At 37.4% G+C, this 25405-nt stretch overlaps 2 protein-coding genes across 2 annotated transcripts; one reads left to right on the forward strand and one right to left on the reverse strand.

Annotated features, from left to right (window-relative positions):
- Positions 1–5260: 5260 nt before the first annotated feature.
- Positions 5261–17554, reverse strand: LOC140232770 (N-terminal EF-hand calcium-binding protein 1-like). The gene is made up of 11 exons (XM_072312885.1): positions 17477–17554; positions 15256–15280; positions 14259–14393; positions 11890–11987; positions 10790–10926; positions 10230–10342; positions 9645–9766; positions 9238–9347; positions 8833–8910; positions 8408–8499; positions 5261–7127 (listed from the first exon to the last, which is right to left on the reverse strand). Exons 1-11 carry the CDS (start codon positions 17516–17518, stop codon positions 7096–7098), a joined length of 984 nt encoding a protein of 327 aa, XP_072168986.1. The 5' UTR covers positions 17519–17554; the 3' UTR covers positions 5261–7095.
- Positions 17555–19329: 1775 nt separating this feature from the next.
- On the forward strand, positions 19330–25405 carry LOC140232492 (small ribosomal subunit protein uS17m-like). The gene is made up of 2 exons (XM_072312586.1): positions 19330–19534; positions 24065–25405. The coding sequence occupies exons 1-2, from the start codon at positions 19424–19426 to the stop codon at positions 24371–24373; spliced, it is 420 nt and encodes a 139-aa protein (XP_072168687.1). The 5' UTR covers positions 19330–19423; the 3' UTR covers positions 24374–25405.

Below are 25405 nucleotides of genomic sequence, written 5' to 3' on the forward strand. Positions count from 1 at the left end.
ATTGGCAATCATTCCAATGTCTAATCCACTCACAGTGTATTTGTCACATCCTCAGTCATCATGATGTCATAATCATATCTTTGTGTTATATTCATGACATCATTACATCCCTATCACATCACCCACTCATCATCGACGTGACATCCGCACATCATCTTCATAATCAACATTATCATTGTGATGCCCTATGACATCATCATCATGATGCCCTATGACATCATCATCATCATTAGATCATCATGACAGAATTCTGATAGCTGAATTACATTCATTGATGTGAACAGGACCCACTAGGAGAACAGGTCACTACAGTGGCTACCCTCTATGAATAAGACTAAATCATTCATCATCATCATCATCTTCATCATAATGATGACATAATTCTGATACCTCCATGACATCGTGGCATCATCCTCACATTATCTTGACATCATCACCAAACATTGTGACATCACATCATTTTCCTATCATTCTTCATATCGTCCCTAAACCCTGACATCATCCTGCCATCAACCTTACATTGTTTTCCTTTTACCCACCCCAATGAATAGTATTAAGATTTCATAGTCTCTATTAAGGGGTAGACCCATCTTATCCTCTTATGATACGAGCAGGTCTCGCTCTCTAATAATATTTGATATCACCTTGCTCAGTAGAAATACTGTCTGTGGTGTTGTTTCCTCAGTATTCATGACTCTTTAAATTGCTGGAGGATACAATGTATCTCACAATACTGCTCCATTTTAACTTTGAATCAAATTTAATGATAAATTAATTTGATCACCGTGGTCAAATTGAAGTGTACTTACATTGTCAGATTACATGATATGATTTGAAGGACCTCTGACTGTAAACTAAACTGCCATGTGTAGATTGTTTGAAATAGCAAGGTTTACTATGGAAAGGCAGGATTTACATCCTGGTGCTGGGAAGTAAAATCCACCTTCCATTTTTTCATATTAGCTGTGATAACCCTGACACAGAATGAAAAGTCTTTTTCTCTTAGTCTTTTAGGGGTTTCCATAGTTCAAAACAGTGATTTGGGCCACATTGTAAACAAATGCCTTCATTGGCGTGTGAGTTTTTATTGTGTGTCTGTTTGCTTGTTAGTGTTGATTAGTGTATGTGAATCTTTCTTTTGGATTCAGAAATTATTCGTAAATTTACAAATTATCATCTTCTTGTAAACTTCTTTTTTTTTTTTATTACTCAGCAATGTACAAGCCATACAGGAGTGCCTCTCTTGATCTTGTTTTCCAACCTATCTGAGATTCTAATGTTAGAGATTTCCTACAGCAAGTTTAATTGGGTGTGGTATCTCCAGACTGACGAATATCTGCATAGTTCTATTTGTCTCAAAGTTCATTTTAAAGGGCTGTTGACATGAACCCTGTTTATTTAAGCGATCAATGTAAAAAAAAAAAAAAAATTGTTTTACTTATGTTATTAACAATTGTTACTATGACAAGAAATACAGTGTACAAAGTTGCCTACAATATACACTGGAACTGGAAATACAAATGAAGTCATTGGCACCTTTATATCAGTATGGTGATTTTTGCTGTAATCCATATTGGGTACATCAGTTTTACTCTCCACATCTTTATTAAAGTGTGGCATGCAGAATAATATATGTGGTAACAGTTGAGCATTGATGTTCATAGGGCCTTGTATGTAGTCTTGACTTTCAGACCCACCTTTTCTTTGACACAGTTGTAGTCTGTATCATGTTAACTCTGATTGTTTGCAAGTTGTTTTCACAGTGAAGTACAGAGCATGATCCTGTATAGACTATTGACATGCAGTAGCCATACTCAGAGAATAGGACTTCATTGAATGATACAATATTTTACATTGATGGTCTTTGTCCTGTAATGGTGGCTGACAGTAGACTGGTGTAAGCCAAGTTTTCATGTTAACGAGAATCTGATTATGTGTTCAGTGCCTTCAAAGATCAGTGTATCACTCTCAAGTAAGATTTTTTTTTTTTTATGTCTGAAGGTGCTTCAAGTCTGGCTTGACAGAGTTGCCTCTTAAGTCTAACTTGTGTCATAAGCAAATGTTTGCCCTCTCTGATTGAAACAGGCTTACAGTATACAGCATAATGTCAGAATAGAATCATTGTACTTGCCATTTAAAATTAGCATTCATTAATTATTGTGAAACTGAAATAGAATGAATTAAAAAAAAATATAAGAAAATCAAGATTTGTAACAAGGCATGTACATTTCTGCCAATCACTCCATTTAGATTGGAGAAGATTGGAATTTGTGACTCTTTGAATGACATTAGAGGGAACCCAAACCCAGAAAGCAATGTGGATTGAGTGAAAGCAGCAATATTAGAACACATTAGTGAAAGTTTGAGAAAAATTGGACAATCAATGCAAAAGTTAAGAATTTTTAAAGTTTTGGTGTTGGAACCACTGAATGAGGAGACTACTAGAGGTTATGACGTATGAGTGGTGAACAATATAAAGAAAATATAAAGAAAATTTCACAAAAATTCAGTTTTCTAGCATTATGAAAGAGCACTTGACTAACCGCTTTCAGAAAGCAGAGGGAGTAATTGCTACCCTTAACGTATGTCAGTATCAGGTTGATAGAATGTGTAATTTTCATGAAAAATGAATTTTTGTGGAATTTTCTTCAGTGTACAAGTATTGCCAGACCAGCCTCAACCACATGACATGTAAGAAATATTGAAGCATGGAGGTTGAAGAATCTGTCTGTATAGAACAGAAAGATCCCTTCTGAGATGATACAAAACTGCATTGATTACTTGTGACTTTTTAAAGTGTAATATTTCAAATATTGACACATGGTGTCAGGATGTGCCATGCCTACTAGAAAGTGGATCAGTGTTGTAATTGTTGAATTGCTTTGAGTCTGTTTTGAAAAGGCGCTACATCGTATATAAATTGGTTTTTATTATGTTTTATCTATGAGTGTCTCATGAAGAAAATTTAGTGTTTCAATATCTCTCGTGATTCAACAGAAGAGATATGGGGGTTTTCATCACAAATTATAATGTACAATGCAACTTTTACAACATAAGCATACAAACTTTACCTGGTAATACATGTACTCAGTAATATTCTGTAATATTCATACCTTACTCAGTGATATGAAATAACAATGCCGTAATGTCAGAAATACCGCCTGCTGGCTCATCTGAGAAATTAGTTCAGCCTCTGAACTCTTTTTACTCCTAGCCATAAGAGGGCGATGCATGAGAAGAAGCAATTTACCCCCTAAAACTGTGTGACCTGAAAGGTTAGCCACATCTCTCGGGCCTGTTGCGATTGGAAAATATGGACTTATAACAAAGGGACTGTACCCAAACTACTGTGAAAGCAGTATGGTTCACAGCTCAGAGAGTTTTACACTGTAGTAGGTTGTGTGGAATGCATACAACAGCAATGTGAGCTGTCTTGTTGAATAATGGCAAGCCAATTTGAATTTACAGTGTCATTTACATTGACTTTGTATTTCCAGCATATGTCACTTTTTTTTGTCCAGAATTGTTATGACTGTGATTAAATTTCAGTCTTGTGATTGGTATTGCATGAATATTTTCCCTGTTAACTTTGCATACAAAGTGAAAGGAGTGATTGAATGAATGAGTGGATGAATGATACACAAGATGAATTGATGATTGAAAAAGTGAGATAATTAATCATACAACTGTGTAAACAACTGAATGACGCCATCCTCCATACCGTAATTTTTCTATATTGTAAATTGTGCGCTGGGAAACAACCAGTTCATGAATTGTATGTAGGCAAATTAGTTTACTGCAGCTGCTCAGGACAGTATGCCATAGGTGAGTGACTGAAAAACATGCAAGATACAGTGGAACACTCAACTCATTGAATAGAAACAGAGTGATGAAAAGTATGGAGACCTAAGTAAACAACACATAAGAGCAATCAAATGAAAACAAAACAAAACAAAACAAAACCTCGGCATGTAACAGCATACGTGTTCCTTTTCAATCCATGACTATGATTGTGATGAAATTAGTGTATGATACTTGCAAGCTTTATAGCACAGATTTTAAGTTTGTATCCAACTTTACTCAATCTTGGCTGCTGCAAAAGTTTCAGCATGAATGAAAATAGTTCACCATATTCTATAAACTTTTATTGACATTATGCAATGGTTTAAGTACACTTTCACTAACCACCACACAGCAGTTCTCTCATCTATTCAGTCAGACCATCTCGTAGCATGCAGATACGAAATGCTCTTCAGTGCATTGTTGCTATCATTACCACAAGGGATCTCAGCTTCATGCTATGACCCAAGGAACCACACGGGCAATGATATCGACAAACACTCCAATTAAAAGCAGTTTATATCTGTATTAAAATGAATAAAATTGTATGAAAATTTAGTAGGTTTATTTCAATAGCTCTAGCCAATTCACACATCTGCGCTGCCATTTCACATGCATTGCAATCGTATTGGACATTAGTCACCTCTCGCACTATCGAAGCCAAATGCTTACACTACATGTACATATGAATGTGCTGCTACAAATCAAAAGAGGGCAGTTTGGTATTATGGGGCAGTTTGGATACTATGGGGCTACAGGAAGTTGTTGAATTTATGCCCCAAATTTCAACCAATCAGAATTGAGGATTCATCGAATGAGGTAAATAACTGGTTGTATAGTAAGAGTGGCATAGTTAGTAACTGGTTGAAAACTTGTCTTCCTTCACCTCTCCCCATATTCTATGACAGATACATGGCGCTATACAAATACTGTGGATCATCATCATCATCATCATCATCATCACCCTTAATTCTTGTATATTCCTTATACTACCCTCATGATGCCTCTTGCTGTATACTATACACTCTTCCTTCACACTCCTCTCATACCACCTCCCTTAGATTTTCTTTTCAGAACAACCACAAACACACGATAGACTGCAAATCTACAATATACCAGGTAGCTTCATATTATTTTTCTTAACGATCAGCAGCAAATTTTTATTTATTGTGCAAAGTTGCATTACAGTTGTTTGAATTCTATCAGCTTTATAATATGTACTCACTACATCACCTGTAATATGTTCACCTTTTTGCCACAAATTAGTCTCACCTCTGACCTCGTGGTCCTGTAATCGTGTGACGATATTTCACAATTGATGATTGGTATTGGTCCCTATTGTACTATTAGCAGTTGAATCAAAGCAAATTATACCCCCCCCCCCCAAAAAAAAAAAAAAACACAAAAAAACCCACAAAACACAAAAAACACAAAAAACACAAACTTGTTCAAGGCCAATATGTGTACTGTAATTGCTGAATCAATCTTGACAATCATCAAAATACTTGTTTGCTCTATACATAAGAAAATGTCACTAAGTACCAGAGGAAAGACTTTGGACCTTTCATAACATACTGGACTACAGGTGAAAAGAATGCAACTCTCATACAAAAAATGTACTTAGAAACGGGTTGCTTATTGTGCGATATATATGACTATTCACTGGTTCCAATTTGCCTTGATAAAAATGGCCTGCATAAATGTCATAGCTCACTCCTTCCATGTATGTATTTAGTAATGCAACTCCTACTTGACACACCTCTTGCACATTGTTTAATATAATCAAATCTACAAACTCTAGCATTGGTATTAATGCTTAATCACAGACACACACTTGAATTCTCCTAGCATTGATGGGACAAGACAAAAAAAAAAAAATGCACACTTTATAATGACATGACAAAGTCAAGATTCTTTGAGCAATCGAAGCATTACGCTCATAATCAAATAAATTATGAAGTTAGAGTCAATTGAGATGTAGGCATCATTTGAATTAAATTTGTCTTTTTCACATCAGTACAAGAAATGAAGCTGATGACATTCATAACTTCCCTAATCAATCACATATACCACCCTTGTGCAAGACTTGGAATTTTACCCCCATTGCCTCTTCCTTTTCAGGCGAGAGCATGTCAAAACTGACATCTACCCTAAACTCCAGACTCTTATGTCATGCCATTGTCACAACAGACAGGTACAAATTACATACAACTGTTGTTAAAACTTGTGTATATTTTGTTCTCACAAAACAGAGCCTCCCAGTTCTTTAGCATACATACAAGATGCAAAATGGTATTGCTTTGATTTCACTTAAATATATAAGATGCACTTACTCTGTTCAACATATTTACATGACATAAAGACACAATACTACCATTAAGATTATTCAGTATCAAAAACTATAAATAAATGCCTTGTTTGGTCTACGACACACAAACCTACAGAAGGGTTTTCATAGCTCCCAAGCATCTGCCTCTTAAGCCAAATACTACTTCAATTATTTCCTCCTTTCATCATTGGAAAGAAACAAAGTTGCCATTCATCATTCACAAGATACAAATTAGCTGTGCATCATTGAAAAGATTCAAACTAGCAGTTCATCTTTCAAAAACTACAAGGTAGCCTTTCATAATTGAAGAGATAAAAAGTTGCCTTTCATCAATGAAAAGACAAACTGACTTGCCTGACATAACACGTCACCCGAGTAGTAGAACTGACCTTATGCACTGATAAAGTTGTCTATCAAAGTGATAAACAATGGAATGTCTTTCTAACCCTATGCCTGCAGGTTATTTACAGTACACAGCAATACAATAACACTCATCTTTAAAAGTTTGATAATAAAACCATTTCTGTTTTTAATCAATTGATATACTTAAAGAACAAATTTTCCTCCTCCATGAATATGATTAAGAATAGCATCAAAATGCAGACTACTTCATACTTCATTTTCATTACCATACTTTGCACCAAAATATCTTGCAAATCACAAGTGGAATAGGCAGTCCTAGTTTATGTCATCTGGGCTATCAGAATGTAATCTGTTTGCTCTAAAGCAAATTGCTAATTATTAATTAATCATTTAAAAACTCAAACACATCGACATACATAATATTTTACGACACTTCTTTTGGCCTGCAGAAGATAAATATTGGCATGTGCATTATCACAGAAACGCATAGTACACAATTACAGAAACTAAGCATTAGATCTGATGAAATAAACCAAGGATTCCGACAAAAATTGACTGCATAATCAATTTGCATCATTCTTGATGATCCATTTGGCTGTGGGAAAAAAAGAGAGAAAGCAAAGTGTCAGGGTTTCGTTTGCTGAGCACATCTCCAGTAATCACAAAAGTAAATAAAAAATGCAAAAATAAGAAAACAATACATGATGTTTGTTGGAGGAAAAGCATCAATCCACTTCAGTTCTTCTGTGCAAAAACTGTTGAGTCTTTCATGCCTGTATTTTAATAGCTATTCCACCATATAATTATTTTGAGTGGAATTAAGTACACAAATCTTTTGTTTTGACATGCAGATACAAATTGAAGCAAAAATAGCAAATTATAAAGCCAGAAATGTTCGTGTGTATTTCAATTTTATAAATTTCGTGAGAGCCAAGATTCACAAAATTAAAATGCACGTAAAAGTTCTTGTTTACACTATATGCATTGAATTCGAGTGGCATGTTGCAAAAAAGGGCCGTCAGCTCTAATTCAAGAAAATTTCATGCCGCGAATATTTCTTGCTTTATAGTATGCATAAGTTACCTACACTGGGGTGTAAGAACAACATTTTGTGTACGGAGAGAAGAGAGGATATCGTTAGAAATTGGGTGCACGCTTTTGATTATTGCAACACGAGACAGATACTGTAGAATCCATCTTTTTTTTAATCTTTACATCATCCTCTCTTCATTTCTTATTGAATTACAGTTCGACCTCGATTATCCGGCCTCCTTTTATCCGGAAATCTCTATTATCCAGATGCGTTCACGCAGTGAAGGACTTTTTTTTTTTTCATCCAAAAATTGAGAAAAAACAGTGACATTCATGGATCTATTTCACTAATTTCATAAGATGTGCATGATAGGTTTCTCAATATCTAATGAGGTAAAACATGTATAATTTTCACATAAAGATATACTTTATTTTTGTGAAGAAGGGACTACAATTTTGCGCAAGCTAGCATAGATTACACCACCATTGCGGGGTACGCTACCTGCCTAGCTGCCAGTGCACTGGGACGGCAGCTTGGACGGCAGCTATATACATTAACATTGTGTCTCCCATATCCGGCCAATTCGCTTATCCGGATGAGCGCTGGTCCCGACATGGCTGGATAATCGAGGTCGAACTGTAGCTGATTGATACAATTACCTTTCTGTGGGTCATAAAATTTTCATATATGCTAATCATAATCCTCTGATCAAATAGTTATCATAGCACAAACATGGCTCCTGTAAGCAATATGTTGATTAAAACACAATTTTCCCACTATAAGCCAGGGTTAACAAGACTGGAATTTGACTCCAGCTATCACTGGGATAACATGACTCTCACCTGGTATGGCCATTGAGGACAGCTGCTCTGGTATGTCCAAGAGATCCACGTTCTCTCGACGGAAAGACTTTGACTTGGCACCAGCAAAGTTCCTGCAAGAACACAAGACAAGCTTGTCAACAAAGGACATGATACATGTACTACAAAATACCACAAACCATGAGCAGTTACATCTGGTACAGAAATCCTATGACCCATCAAACAAACAAATAAGTGCAAACTACAATAATAGTGAACATATTCTGAACAAGACTCTTTTTTTTTCTTCTTCTTCTTTTTATACTGCACAATTTATTCTGACAAGTAAGGTATGGAATTGTTTGGTTAATTTTCTGCTGAACTAAATATGTGTAATATGGAGCTAAAGTGTCAAACCTTGGCAAAACCACCACTGGATCAATAGAGATCAAAACAAAGTGACTCACGCTTTCCAGTCCTCTTCTGTTTCCCAGATCTCGTAGACGGCATAGTTACAGGTCCCCTCAAACATTCTCACACTGATGCTGTGGTTGTGTATGAGTGGAGACAACAGAAATACAATGCATGACATTACTGGTTATTACACCTGTTTGATCAAGATTTGATAAATGTATAACAAACTTGATTGAAGAAAAGATTGAAGAATTTGTTCATTTATTTTGTTCAATCTGACAACTTCCCATGAGAAACGTCATATTCAGAGAAGAAAAAGAAATAAAATCAATTTCAATAACATTAAGATTAGTATCATATTACTGAAGCATTCTCCTTTCAAAATATCACACCAGTGATGCACAGATAAGTCTCAGATTGACAGGATGAAATCTGGCAAAGAGGATACAATAGCTTACCTCACACATCCATCATCTCTCCCTGCTGCATCAACGTATGTCCTCAGGTTGTCACGGAAACTCCTATCCTTTTCCTCCAGTACAGAAAACTTCCTGCTGACAATGAATGCCTGTGGAGCGTAATCGTGAATAATACTTTACTGCGGTCAGCAATATAATAATACTGACCTGTGATATGAATTTAATAACTCTAGTCTCATGGGGGGGGGGGGGGAACTAGCTATCTATTCTTCATAAGGAGTTATACATCACATCCTAACTCATGACAGAGATCATGAGAGAAATATTTTTACTTGTTCCACTCTCTCTTTCTGAATAAGTAGATTTGTGGGAATATGTCTTGGAACCTGAGACTCTGGAATGATGTCAACAAAATGTCTGAACATCAGGAAATAAGTTTCTCTCACCAGAGATCCTTTGTTGGTCTCGGTCACGGTATCTTCATCCACGGGATCAATCTTGACCTTCTGCTCCAGACGAGCCACCAGGTCAGCAAGACGATTCACCTCAGCAGTCAATAGATTCATTCCTTTATGTGTGGGAGAAAATGACAAGGACACAAATTTCTGAAAGAACTTGTAAAATTATATATCATAATACACATTTCAATATCTGATATATCATAATACACAATTCAATATGTGAATTTATTCTCCAGTCCATGCTGGTTTGGATTTTATTTTCATTTTGTAAAAATCACTTCCTAACTAACCTCATGAGACATTTTAATAAGAAGAGCTATGAATAAAGGTAAGAGCAATAAAAATTTCTGAAAATCTACTGAAAAGTAAATACTGTCTGTTGTGTAAATAAAGTCATCTAGACTTTTGCGATGCAAACAAAACATTTTCCCCAAATTATACCATCTTTAGATGACTTGGATGGCATTCACTGCAACTATCAAACAGAACCATGAGCAGCTACCACAACTACTTGTGGGAGGAGATTTGCTGATTGCTTGATTGGGTTTTTGTGTATACCAATGTACTCACCTTCCCCTGGCACACTGGTCTGTGTGGACAGTTGACGTCTTGTCCGTCTAGCTACCCAGCCAGCGCTGGAGCTCCGGACAGGTTCTACCACCGCCACCTGACTATTTCCAGGTCTGTTTCCATGGTGATACAAGTTGGAGATAATCAACAATATTGACCACACACTATCTATACAGCCATGCATTGTACAGCACTTTCTTTGAAACCAAACATTTACATATTAAAAAAAAAGAATTCAGGAATATTCCTGGATATATGGTACATTCATATTCTGAAATACCTTAATCTGTAATTTCATACATAGCATTGTCTGAACCTTCATTGTCTATCCAATAAATGGAAGTCACTTAATGCTCCGTTTATCATACAGCTAAATGACTGAGTTGCTCAGATCATCTTCCACAACACACTGACAAAGCATCTTTAACGTAAGACAACTAAAATAGCACTCTAGTCATCTACTTCCTAATATATCAGACACATTTGACAAACTTGGCTGTAATCAAGAGACATGGTTCCTGTCACTACACCTGATATCAACTCCTAGTCCTGGACCTCACCTGTCCTTCAGGGCTTCATGTTCCAGGTGGTCACAAGCAAAGTCCAGATTTTTGGTCAGGGCCATAAACTGTCCAGAAACCTCCTTCAGCAAGAAGCGAAGAGTGAACTGTTGGTGGAAGGTCTCCGTAGGATACTCCTGGGAATACAAACAAGGCAATTCTTGTTTAATATCAAGTTTGAATTCAAGACTACTTGAAATACTGGCTATCCAGAGGCAGATCTAGCTTTTTGATGGGGGGAAGGGGGGGGGGGGGGGGGGGGTGACCCAATGACAATGGGTGGGTCATGAAGAGCAAAAAAACAGTCTTCACATTTCTTGCTACCACCCCTCTCCCAAAATCGGCTGACAAGCAATTACGAGCAAACAAAGAAACAAAAGCAAAAACAAAGAGGAGAGGATTTAAACCCCTGAAGAAAGAAAAAAAAAAAGAGAAAAAAAAATCTCACAAAGGGGGTTTAAGATGCCTATCCCTCCCTCTGATCTGCCACTGCTGTCATTCTTGTTTTCATCAAAGGGCATACCAGAACAAATCTGACAGGATTTAAAACTAATGGCACCCACAGACTCTTCACTATAATCATGTAGTGCACAGTATCCAGCAGCAGTTTAGCTATCGCCCATACCAGGCACAGAAGCGTAAAATGCACATGTCTATGACAGATTTCTGACACTCACTTTCTAATTCCCCCAAACTTTATAGCTAGGTGTGTCATAGCAGGGAGGTGGAAGAGAGCTCTTTGGGATGCTACCACAGGGTGGGATTAAATGGGATAAAATTCAGGATTTGATTAATTGCCATAACAGCTCAGATACCTGTCATATCATAAGGCCAAACTGACGCAGCTAGCCCAAGGTGACCAAATCTTGACTGAGTAATCTCTCCTCCACCTCCCTGGTCATAGCACTGATGTAACACACTTTTGTTCTTTCAGCGTCATATATTACGCACAAAGATATTCACAACTATACTCCATATTCACACTTGTAGTTACAGCCTTTCTGGTTTTGAAGTGATCTATGATTCAAAACCAAGGGAAGAGAAGAGGGAAGCCCTGTACAGACCTTTACATTTCTGGAAAGCAAGGTTTCTTTACTTACCTCTGCCATTTTCTGCAGAGCCAATGACACAAAGCCAGAAAGGTCTTCCAAGCTGGCAAAGATGTCCTTAAAGGGTCCCAGGTGGCTCTTGAAATACTCTGGGAGGGGAAAATGGGAAAATAGAATTAATTTCAAGTGACAAAACAACAACAACAACAAAACAAATGCATTTCTGTTCAAGCATTATTTCTGTTTCTGAAGATTTCCAAGAAACACTGTATTTGATTCACCAAAGCTTGACAGATTCTATGCAGTGTACAATAAGTAAATGACTGTAGTATGATCGAGTTACTGAAAGAAAGACACAAAAAAACGTGTGAAGTGATCATTTGCAGAAGACCTATAAGTTTTGTTTTTATTCATATACATTGCAGAACTCAATTGTTTGTTACCCGGGGAAGAAGGTAATGCTAACTTCTTGACAGAACTGTAACATGAAATCAATTACTGCTCTGCCTATCATATCCAATGTTAGCCCGACCTGATGCCATGCAGAAGCACGGCGTCTGCCTGTCACGACACTTGTGTACACCAACAGAGCTGTGCATACTTAATCCAATGTGGGAATTCTCTATTTTTTCTCACTGAAAAATGATTCTCGGTCATTCTACCATGTGGTCCTAGATACAGAATTGAACCACTTTGACTTGTGATATTGTCTCACAAGTCCAAATTTCTAAAACAATTATTCTGTCTGCAAAATATGTTGAACCAGTAACATTCAGAACTAGAAATGTCGCTATGGCGACTGATGCCTCCGCCATAATGCATGATTCTCCCAATAGTTGTATAGTACAATGTCTTCACAATGTGTGATGACAGTTTCACATAACTGGCAAAATATTGATATGACAGGTTTGTCAGAAATGTCTTGAAAGTTCACTTTCCTCAAACTGGGTTTGCTATAATTGTCTAAGAGTGCAGGTACACATATTTGGGGAATTGAGGATTTTTACTTGACTTCTGACCGACCCTGTTATATGTTTATGCATTGAGTAATTTTCAAGGTATGAAGAAAGAGTGTAATTACAGTACAAAATAGATTTTTTTTTCATTTAAACATGACCTTTGACCTTTGACCTTCTGGCTGGAAATTTCCCAGAGAATCTCCATTAGGTAATACATGTATATATTAAGTTTTAAAACTAATAATGCAAGCACTGCATATACTACGGTAGTATGTATGAGGGAAACAGTAAAATTTTGAGGAGTTGACCTTGACCTTTGACCCCTGACTATTGACCCATGACCCCTAAATTCCCTAGATAATTCCTGCCAGTCAGTACATGCATATGTACCAAGTTCCATGAAGATACATTGAACCATTTGCGAGAAAAGTGAAATTGTTTACATTTTCACCTAACCTTTGACCTTTTGACCTTTGACCTTATGACATGAAACTCTCTCTGGAGAATCTTTACGCAGTAGTACATGTCTACACTAAGTTTCAATAAAATACCTTTGGGCATTGCATAGATGTGGGGGAAATAGCAACATTTTTAGCATTTGACCTTGACCTTTTGACCTTTAACCTCTTGCCAATGTCACTAAAATCTCCTCAACTACAATGTAATTACCTCATCATACATCATACTTGGACCAAGTTTGGTGAAAGCTGCTTCATCCAGTTTTGAGTTATCACATAAACAGATAAATTTTAGGATTTGACCTTGATCTCTGACCTTTGACCTCTGTTCGATTTCACTAAAAAACTAATCATGTAATTGTCCTATCATACATCATCCTCGGACAAAGTTTGGTGAAATTTACTCGATCCAGTCTTGAGTTATCGCGTAAACGGATACAATTTCATGATTTGACCTTGACCTTTGACCTTTGGCCGATTTCACCCAAAATCTAATAAAATAATTGCCCCATCATACTTTATACTTGGACCAAGTTTGGTAAAATTCCAGTCAATATTTCTCAAGTTATCGCATAAACGAATGCGGACGGACGTATGTACGGACGTACGTACGGACGGACAACCCGAAAACATAATGCCTCCGGCACCACTTCGTGGCAGAGGCATAATAAAAATATATTTTCCTACGTGACTGGATTAAAGATAGAATATACAAATGTAAATTTTATGTTTCAAATGTATAAATCCCCTAACAAGAATAGCTAGCAAAATCATATCATATCTCAAATGTTCAAATGCAGGATTTTTTTTTTATTACACATTTTACATGCCTAAATTTCACATATATTCAAAGGATTACCATAAGATATATTTTTTTTTTTTGGCTAATTGCTATAAAAATATAAGCATCACTGATTTCACCAACTGTGGATTTCATCCCAATTCTTTCAAAATATAAGCAACAGGAATCAATGACATTACATGCAGATAAATGCCTACTCACCGCATAGCTCCCCTGTGTCAATGTTGTTGGTGTTGTGGGTATCTATTTGATGAAAGAGGTTCTCTAACTCCTCATTCGTCAGGACCCCATCCCCAAAGAAGGATTTGAATTCATCCAAGGAAAGACAGTTGTCATCTAGCAAGAAACAAGTAAAAACAAGGAAAAGATGAGCAAGACATAATGAACTCGAAAAGCACTCTGAGAGCGCAGACCTCCGCCAAGCAGCTACTTTCCACCGATGATCTTGCTCTTCCCAAAGAGATTTTTCTCCTCTTCACCACTGGGGAAAAGCTCTTTGGACTCTTCCATAGAGATCAGTGATTTCCACCCATAGGTATACACGTACATGCTGAAAAAATCGTCTGATTTCCCAATATAGAAGCCTTTGTTACGTCATAAACTTCCAGCTGCGCCGCGCGCCTCACCTTGGCAGAAGCTAGAGCACGCCCTTTAGTGCGCGCATGCAAACCTCAAATATGCGTAGCCTGAACTCCCAAGTTCACTGACCCTACCTGCCAAAATATAAAAAATCCTTCATAAATTCCCCCAAAATGCTTGGATCACCACCAAAATTTAATCATCCGTTACTTGTATCATTCTAAACCTTTCCTGCAAGTTTCATCAAAATCTGCTACCTACTTTTTGAGTTATTTTGCACATGGACAAACTAACAAACAGTAATCAAAACATAACCTCCTCCCTTGGCAGAGGTAATGAAGTGTGGTACAAATTTAATCTTCATCATCACCTTTCACAAACTGGAATTGTTATTGACCATTTTTGTTCTCTCATACAGAATTCTGCAAGTTCTATAAGTCTGAGGAAAACAGGGAACAGGGTCTACACCAAGAGGGAAAAAAACAAAACAAAACAAAACTGAGCTAATCTGGTAAACACAGGAAATATCCTTTTAATATGTACTCATCTCTAAGTTGTCAATATTATTCATAAGCTTTATTTTCATTTGCTATCAAAATTATTTTTATATTCAACTTACCATTCTTATCTGCCCTTCTAAAAACCTGAGAAATTCAAAATAGAGAGAGACAGAGAGAGAGAGAGAGAGACAAAGAGTGAGAAATACTATTACTGCTTTGCGATCAAAGTGAATTGAAATTCAAGTAAGAATGGGTTTGTTGAATGATAATCATAGGTATCGATTACTTCTAATTCAACTTCACATTTGTATCATTGACGGCTACTGAAAAAAAATACAGCTGAGATAAAAGTGTGATCCACTTAATGCCACACCGGGGGGGGGGGGGGGGGGGGGGGGGTGTTTAATGAAGCTGTTTTTAAAGTTACGAATGACTTAAGAATGACTAAAACTCGTTCTGATGTGCTATGGAGAATTTCAATAATTCAGCACAAGAACCGATCACCAGTCGTTCTATAATCCAATGCATGGCCTACTCCTTATGCTATGAATGTTAGCTACTGCCAATGAGCATGATTTAATTTAGTTTGTTACTGTTGCTTTTGAAGAGGCAATGAACAGCACACTGCATAATATCTGATGGAGCCATTTCACCATTCACAAAAAAAAATAAATAAGTTAACAATTATTCAAAATCTAGAATGTTTCAAATATTGTACATTTCAGTAATTGCATGCAGTGAGAACAGATCAGCTCCGATTTCTATCATGTACTTCTTTTTTTAAATGGGTCCCAGCCCAGCCAGACCTGCACTATCTGATGAAATTAGAGATTGAGAGGCAGAGGGGTGGGGCATTTTATTCTGTAGATATCAATTATCAGACATGCTGATCCAAGATGACTTGAGGCCCTAACTTGAGAAATATCCAAGTCCATTCAATCAAAATGAAACCACCTTTCCTTTCTATGTCCTCAGGTAAGATCAGTCTGTATTTACACCTAGAATTGTACATGTATGGTACCGCTATACCGAGGGTGTTTCACAATGAATTTAAGTCACACTCGAGGACAGGCTGATTTTGCTACAACACACATTTCCTGCAGACCCTTACCCGAGTATACTTGGGACTTGTCCTCAATGGGTTAAGATTGACCAAAAAATAATGGTACCGGTATGCCACTGGTTTTTCTTTTCAATTTTATAAGCCTATATTCACCATCCACTTCAAATCAGGTGCAAAAGTACACTGTTATAGCGGCCAAATGATTAGTGTTTACAAGATAATTCCTTTGTTATCTAACACTAGTAAATATAGACCAGTTAGATCTAGATCTACTTTAATTTTATCTTGTAGGAGTGGAGTCCACAGTACTAACGTTACATGGCTACATGAAAAAGTCTCCAAAATCTTCATTTTTATAAGAAAGTTGAGCAACACTGAAGACACACATAGCATACCATTTTTAGTATACAAATAATGACTGCTATGAGGGGCACAGTTAAAATTATGGGCCCAAGGTGATGTGAAAACCATAACTGTGCCCGAAGCGAAGCTGAGGGCATAGTTATGGTTTTCACATCACCGAGGGCCTACACATGTACATAATTTTAACTGTGCCCCGAATATCAAGCTGTCATTTATATTTGTTTTATATACCGAAAATATAGATTCCGAAATACAGATAACGAAAATATAGATTCTAGTCTCTTTTACAGCACTCGTAACAGCGCTGCCAACATTGGAAACTAGTTGAGAGTGAGACTCCCATATGCCAATGCTATAAGGAGTCAAAATGAGTGAGATCAATAGAAATGCATGCAAATATGAAATAAAGTTTTAGAGTGAGAAAGGACCAAAATGAGTGAGTCTCACTCTCAATGAGTGAGAGTTGCAGCCCTGCTTGTAATCAACGCTGATCAACACTAAGTACAGCACAGCGGTCGTATCATTGGTGCGTACATAATAATGAGTGATCTACTGTATGTGTACGGGGTTGCGACTGTCTACTGTGCCCCGGGCACAGTAGATCTAAATCATGACGTCATTTTGATCAAAAATGGGGCACAGCTATTTTCATGATGACTCCACTTTTAACCAATCAGATGAGAGGAATCTATATATGAGGTATAAAATAAATCTTAAATTATAAGAGCGACTTTGCTTCTTTGTGAAACACTCCCCTGGGCCCTGGTACTGAGTCTGAAGTTCTAACGTTACACCCAGGTCCAAGGTCTCAATGAAACAACAACTTGGACGTAACACTAACACTAACTGTAACGGACACATCGTCCGCTGCCCATCGTTCTCTGAATGACAACTTAAAATGTAGCAATACTCACATCAAGGAAAACAGACATTCCCTTCTCTATTTCACCAGACATGGTAATTTTGCTTGTGACAGTGTAGATTTCCGACGAAAAATAATTTCGAGCTGACCCTCAGAAACGCAGGAGCACTCAGCAAACGGCAAACGCCACCGGTTGTCTGGATTGGATAATATACACTGCATGTCTCTGTGTACTGTACAGTAGCAGTACGTAGGATATCGATAGAGATCAGCGGGATACTGGTACACTGTAATAGAAAAACAACAGGAAAATCGTGCGAGTTGTGGATTTGATCGCTAAAGTGATAATCACTATCTGGGCGGAGTTGTGGGCGTGGTCCGCAATGACTGCGGCTACACTGTCATTTGACAAGTCAAATGACAGTGTAGCATGAGTTCCCCACCCCCACACACATGTAAATTTTATACGTACGGAAAAAGGGAGTGCTGCCAATATGATGGTGCTGCCCCACCCCGGACACACACATAGGGAGCTAACACTTTTGGCTCTTAAAAAAGGCAACGAAAAACTGACTACGAAATTAAAAACACATTCAACCCATTATAAACCCATCTTTGATAAAATATTGTGGTAAGCGAATCTATAACATCTCATGGATTCAGACTTTTTTATTGCAGGGAATATGCATGCAATAGGCCTAATGAGTATCTAAAGATATGAGTTGTCTACTCCTAAAGGAAAAATACACAGAATATTAGAAAGTTTATATTCAGGATTAATTGATCCATTCATTCCAAGTAACATTTTTCCTTCAATACCAAATCCTTCGATGAAAATCAAATACAATGACAAATATAGGGATGGTATAGTTCCGGTTGAGATATGGGGCTTCAGGTTTCCAACTTTTTTTGGTGATATAATGAGAACCTCTTATGAAATGAAGGAGCATACAGCATTTCTTGTAAAAGGTGGGACCCATTTTGTTGTTGTTGTTAGGATTGCTTCATTTTGCTTTTTTTTTTTGCTATCTTAGCTATTTCAAAACCAATTTATTTTAATCAAATGAACTTGAATTCCTCTTAGAATTGAATGCTCTTCAACATTTCATATAGGCCTAGTGGTTTCTAAGTATCAAGTTGAAAAAAGGGGTAAATTTTCATCTTAACCAATACTATACCATCCCTTTAATGTACATTGAAGGAGGCGTGTCACCAAAAATCACAGTATGTATTAAAAATTACAAGCATAGTCATAAACTGTATATATTATTGTAGAGATAACAACTGATTGAGTATAGGCTATTTTTTTCATGCCAAATGAAAAGGATTTTAATGTTTGCAAATTTCTTATGACGATATGACAATTTATTCCATAGTCATTTGTTATCTATCAAAAAAAAAAGAAGAAATGGTAAGATTAACATTAAGAGGGGATTCAAAAAGACACAAAGATGATGATGATGATCCCTCATGATGAATATCATGATGGCAGCTGAGGAGAAAAAAATAAAAGATGTTCGACGTGATAAATACCGGGAGGATTCTACCCGTCATGTATACTGACTGGGAGCAGACAGGCAAATAAGTAGTGTTCACAGATATTAAAACAAAAATAGATGAACAATAAATGGAATAATGTGACTGTGTTAAACCCTTTGAGTGCTTTTGAGTGCAGATTGACACAGAAAATGAGTCCAAAGTCCTTGGCATAGTTATTAGCACTCAGCTGAGCTGTCTGTCGAGTCAAAACGTTCTTGACAGTCGTCGAAAACCAAAATTATGCCGTACGCTGTGCTGTGCATTTCGACTGCAGGTACACGGAATGGCAATTAACAAATTATCACTTCGCTAGGTGTAACGCATGTTTTGTTCGGCGTGGCGTCGCGTACGTACGTGAACGCAACCTACGTGATGATGAGGTACGTGATACATTTATTTGCGGCACCGGTAGTGGTTTCTCATATGGATAAGCTAGTCTTCTAAAAGGAATTAAAGCCTGATGTCTGGACAAGTTCGTAAAATTCTTCTAGGCCAAGTTATTGGCACAAAAATGAAGAAAACAGCGAAGGTCAGGGTCAATCGACTGCAGCTAGATCCGTTTGTGACGCAGGTAAGTTTGATCGCATGTACCCAGGCCGTATCCTATCCGTGCTGGCATGCTGCGCTGGAGTCGGCAATCGTGTCACTCCAAGCACATTGCGCCGCTGGTACTGGCGTATGTCCGTCCCTACGTGCCGCTCGGCGCTCGCTCAACATCATGACATGTATGGCAGCGTTCGGATCGATCGGGACAGGAGCTAGATATCTAGTTCCAAAATGATCCCCGGCCCGGAATAATAGAGATTATGTCTATTGCCTAATAACTTAGTTTATGATATTTTGTTATTGAGTGTTAAGTTTCTCTTTTTTTATATTATATTTTATTTTAGTATACAATGTAGGACTATAACCATTGTTAGGACTCTAGCTAGGATCAGGAGGGGATCCCGCTCGCGCTTCATGAAGTCAGTCCCGCCCCGATTTTACGACAAGATACAAGTAACGTTAGACCGATCTTTCGGTCAAGATTATAGATCTACAGTAGTACGCCTGACGAGAGAAAGATAATTACTTTATATTTACTTTAAAATATGTGCTTTCATATCTTGTGATGTAGATACCTCAAATTTCACTTGACTATTTACATAACATGCATATAGCTAGGTTAGGCTTTGACCGAAAGATCGGTCTGTATCTGTCCGTTGGGGAATGTTCCGCGGAGGACAGCGTTAATGGCAAAATATAAAAGAGTCCTCCGGACAGACGGATCTTTCTGTCTAGGTTAGGCTCAGAGTGGTCTACTACTAACCCAATTCCAAATTGCACCAAAATCACAGGATCAGGATTAGATAGACTAGAATCTAGAGCTTCTATATTTCAATAGCTTATTTTCAATGACCAATCACTCACATAAATTGTCAAACGAAGTCGGTTATCAGGAAGCGTCAATACTTGACGTCCACTTTCCTGTTGTCGATCAAAACAGCTCGCTCTTTGTGAGCGTTCGTGACTATGTATTCACTGCCTGCACAATCTTAAAGGGATGTTACAGTATTGGTGGAGATGGGAATTGGGCTTTTAACTTTTTGCGAGATACCACAAGAAAACACTTACTATGAAATAGTACGGAGCATACCATTTTAAGACCTAAGAGGAATTCAAAGTTTATTTGATGAAAATCGGGTTTGGAATGACTGAAACATCCAAAAACAAAGTAAAACAAAGCGATCGTAATAAAATGTGGGTCCCACACTTTATTAACTATACACAGCCCAGTCGCTGTACATGGTACGTCGCGACAGGGCTGTACGAGCGCGATCACCAACCACTAGGAGAGCGACGTAATCGTATCACGATAGTTTTGAATTTTGATACTTAGCATCATTTTTGTCACCTCAAACTCATCGAGTATACTCTTCAATATTTACTCTACATCTGATGCTATCAGTATTCAAATGTACGCAATGAAACTTACCGAAATTGATCATCATATCCAGCATGTTCACACGGTACACAATCTTTCACGCCAGGCCTAACTACGTGTGTATACACAGCGACTGGGCTGTGTATAGTTAGGCCTGGCGTGAAAGATTGTGTACCGTGTGGACATGCTGGATATGATGATCAATTTCGGTAAGTTTCATTGCGTACATTTGAATACTGATAGCATCAGATGTAGAGTAAATATTGAAGAGTATACTCGATGAGTTTGAGGGGACAAAAATGATGTTAAGTATCAAAATTCAAAACTATCGTGATACGATTACGTCGCTCTCCTAGTGGTTGGTGGTCGCGCTCGTACAGCCCTGTCGCGACGTACAGTACCATGTACAGCGACTGGGCTGTGTACAGTTAACACTTTATGAGAATCGCTCTGTTTTGGATATCTCAGCCATTTCAAAACCAATTTTCATCAAATGTTGAATTCCTCATGGAATTACATGCTCTTTATATTTCATAAGAGGTTTCTCATTATCTCACCAAAAAATGTTAGAAACTTGAAATTAGGTCTCAACCAAAACTATACGACCCCTTTAAACTGAGGTTAGCCATCTATGATTATGCAACAAATCTCACTACTCACAGTAACGGGGATTGGGAGAAAAACAAAATAATGTACTTGTACAAATGATTTGTGGCAAGCTAAATGAAGTCAGATGAGAAATGCATTCCTTATGTAGATCCACACACAAAACCACAAAGATAGACACACACAGTAAACCCCAGTACACACACATGCATCTCTCAATAAATAACTTCGTAATAATGCCTGAGCCACGAAGTGTCGCTGGAGGCATTATGTTTTCAGGTTGCGGTTGTCCATCCTTCCGTCCGTCCTTCCGTCCTTCCGTAATCAATTTTGTGGACAGCGTAACTAAAAAACAGTTTAAGGTATCATAATGAGACTTAATATGAGTGGAAGAAGTTGTGCCTCTCAACTTTTGGGCGCACATGCTCAAGGTCAAAGTTCAAAAGGTCAAGGTCAAATGTTCAAAATTTCTTTATTTCCCCCATATCTATGCATTGCCTCAAGGTTTTTTCTTGAAACTTATTGTATACATCTAATACCAAATAAAGATTCTCCAAAGAGAGTTTCGAGTCATGAGATCAAAGGTTAATAGAGGTCAAGTGAAAATGTTAAAATGTTACTTTTTTCTCCATATCTTGGAAATGGTTCAAGCTATCTTCATTGATCTTAGTTAGATATGCATGTACGGACTAGCAGTGATTATCTAGGGAATGTGGGGGTCATGGCTCAAAGGTCAAGGTCAACTCCTCACAATTTCACTTTTCCCCTCATATTTAAGTGCAATACTTGCCGGATTTTTCTTGAAACTTGATATATACATGTGTTACCGTTACCCACTAGAGATTATCTGGGAAGTTTCTTACCCAAAGGTCAAGTGAAAGTGCTAAATTTCATTTATTGTCTATATCTCGAAAATGACACAAGGTATCATCATGAAACTTAGTACATATCTATCACAGATGCATGTTCTACCTGACTGATTCTCTTGGGAATTTTAGGGTCATAGGGTCAAAGGCCCAGGATCAAAGGCCAAGTTAGAATGCAAAAAGTTTACTATTTGATAGTAAAATTACACTTTTTCTCCATATATCTTCAAAGTTAATCAATGCATAGACTTATTAAAAAAAACAGTAAAAAATGAAGTAAAAATCCTCAAATACCCAGATACCTGCGCTCTTAGGCAGTATAGCCATCCATCCAATTAAACCTAATTCAAGGAAAGTGAACATTCAACACATTTGTGACAAACCTGTCATTTTCATATTCTGCCAATTATGTGAAACTCATCACACATTGTCAAGAAATTGTAGTATAGACGTAGGAGAACCATGCATTAAGGCGGGGGCATACCAGTCGCCATAGCGACATTTCTAGTTAGCTACTGTGTTGAGTTCTAGTTCACATAAGTGTAATACAAGATGGCTAACATCAGGTTTAGATTGTGCAGGCAGTGTACGCCGCAATCTCTTGTGAAGAGCGAGTTTGTTTTGAGCAACAGACTTGAAATTAATGTCAATATTGATGCTTTAAAAAAAAACAGATATATGCTTCAAATTAAAGGCATAATTTACCTTTTGCAGATGAAACAAAAACCCAGCATTAGTGCTTTAAGATAGTTCTAAAATGTGAGTTGGGGATAGAAACAACCTCAGTAAAAATTTGAGTCAGTAAAATCGACGTTAAGTATTGTTAAATATACAAAATGTGAACAATATTTATATAATAAAAAATGTTTCCAGACTAAACCATATACAGTTACGGTTTATTTAGAAAAATACTTATATCTCCTCATATTTTAGGCTTTATTGTGAAAATTTTATATGGTAGGACGTTTTGTAGTACAACAGGCCTACTCATATGCATCAAATGTGATATCTTGCACATTTTTAAAATCACTGCTCCCAAAGGTAAACTGGACCTTTAACATACATAATTAGAAATATTAAAGGTACTGTATTAAGTATATCCTGTGATTTTGGCACAATTTGGTTTGATGGAATTTGAGATCTACAGTACATGTACATGTACATGGATACGAAAGTACATTGGCGTCCACTCCCCTTAAGTACATTACATACATTGTTAGTACATGTATTTTTAAATCAGAACCAGAAATCACTTTATCAGGTAATGTTGGCTGAAACAATTCTCAATCTTCCCTCATTTAGTATGTCTGAAAAGGAAAGGCTTCACTAAAATCTATGACAGATCAAATGACATTTAACGTTTAGTGACCCTGAGAGCTGACAAAGGATTACACTGTATCTCATTGTCATCAAGTATCACGTACAATACATGTACAAATGTACAACAATGTACAATATTGTACTTCTGCATGTCACTACAATGTGCTTGTATAAATGACTGAAAAGCATAGTGCCCATTACAAATGTATAGTGTATGGTGTCAACCACAAAGAAACTATCCCAAGTGTAGTAAGGAGATGTGATATATTGTACATGTAACAACATCTTGCACACTTTACATTGTCTAATGATGTGATAAAAGTTGCCCGACAACATATTATGACCCTATTATTTTACTTTTATTGCTTCTCTGTGTCTGTCTTAGTATTTTTCACGCCGGTCAACGGTCTTTGCTCATGACCCAGAGGAAGAGGCCAAACTCGGAGACATTGTGTTGGTCAAGGAACTGCCCATCAAGAGATCAGAGAATGTCAAATACCAGATGGATCGCATTATCTACAGCCTTGGCAATGTGACAGACCCCATCACAGGAAAGAAATGTGATGGACAGTCCTACTGGAATGATGACCAGTCATCATGGGCCGAGGAGAGAGACTCACAAGCTGGCCTTGGGGAATGTACAAAAACTGCAAGTGAGCTGGAAGAGTTACAGAGCGAAGGCACACCTGTATGAAAAATATCTGACCTGTCTGTACCTGTGTGTGACATAGGATCTATTCAGAGGAATGTGCTTCCATCGCAGGATGCACTTTTGGAGGTGGATATTCCCTCGTTTAGAAGGAACTCATTAATAAGTTCTAGATGGACACTTGTTGACCTACTCACAAGAGATTGAGTTATACATGTGTAAGAAACATTAACTCTGCCCATGACCTCGAATAAGCTGCTTGTTCAAAGATGTGCATGTTACCTACCACAAAGCACACAACAGTGATCATGTTGTGGATGGGACCTACTGTACATGTATGTTGCGTTCTTATCCACAAAGCCAATGGGAGCTCAGATAATATGGAGGACACATGCTTGTGGTGCTCGTCACGAGGGGTAGTCACTATACTGTAATCATGCAGTATTAATGCAGACAAGTATAGAAGGTGGTTACTGTACTCAACAGTAAAGCTGGTTTTGACATGGCATGTGATTTTGCCTGCAGTTTGATTAGGGGCCGAAAAAAAAAAATTGTCCTCGTTATATCAGCACAAGTTATTTTTGTTTTCTGGCCCAAAGATTACTTTGTATCTCAAAATAAAAGAAACTGCTAATTTCCATCATGGGATGGTTAGAAACCAACAATTCGACTGGTTTGAAGTAGATTTGTTGTATCCAACATCATTTGAACAAGATTTCCTTGTACTTTGCTGTCCTAAGGCTTTGTAGAAGGCAGTCTATCCATTCTAGATATGTACCGAGTTTAAAAAAAAAAATATTTCATACATCTGCCCACTAGGTATTAGTCTAGACTGGCATCATTCTGTGCCCTAAACTATAACATGCTTCTGGATTTGAGTTGCAAGGCTAGTGCCAAGATGCTTAATCACCAGGGCCAACTTTATTTTAAAAGGATGAATTTGAATGTATGGTGTATTACATTGTATCTGGCCAACTGAGGATTAAGAAGTGTACATTGTACAAGTGTAATAAAATCCATTTTTGTCAGTAACCATTTCATGCTTCAATGGGAAAAATAAAGTGTCCATGCCCATTA

Source organism: Diadema setosum, chromosome 9 (genome assembly GCF_964275005.1).
Source record: "Diadema setosum chromosome 9, eeDiaSeto1, whole genome shotgun sequence".
Taxonomy (NCBI): domain Eukaryota; kingdom Metazoa; phylum Echinodermata; class Echinoidea; order Diadematoida; family Diadematidae; genus Diadema; species Diadema setosum.

What these genes read in the sequence shown, in the direction of transcription:
- LOC140232770 (XM_072312885.1), bottom strand. Translation starts at nt 17,518, where the DNA reads ATGTCTGGTGAAATAGAGAAGGGAATGTCTGTTTTCCTTGAT. An exon ending in GAATGTCTGTTTTCCTTGAT is followed by an intron (nt 15,281 to 17,476) that starts GTGAGTATTGCT and finishes TGAATTTCTCAG; the next exon opens with GTTTTTAGAAGGGCAGATAA. An exon ending in AGACCAACAAAGGATCTCTG is followed by an intron (nt 9,348 to 9,644) that starts GTGAGAGAAACT and finishes TACGCTCCACAG; the next exon opens with GCATTCATTGTCAGCAGGAA.
- LOC140232492 (XM_072312586.1), top strand. Translation starts at nt 19,424, where the DNA reads ATGTCTGGACAAGTTCGTAAAATTCTTCTAGGCCAAGTTATTGGCACA. An exon ending in TAGATCCGTTTGTGACGCAG is followed by an intron (nt 19,535 to 24,064) that starts GTAAGTTTGATC and finishes TGTCTGTCTTAG; the next exon opens with TATTTTTCACGCCGGTCAAC.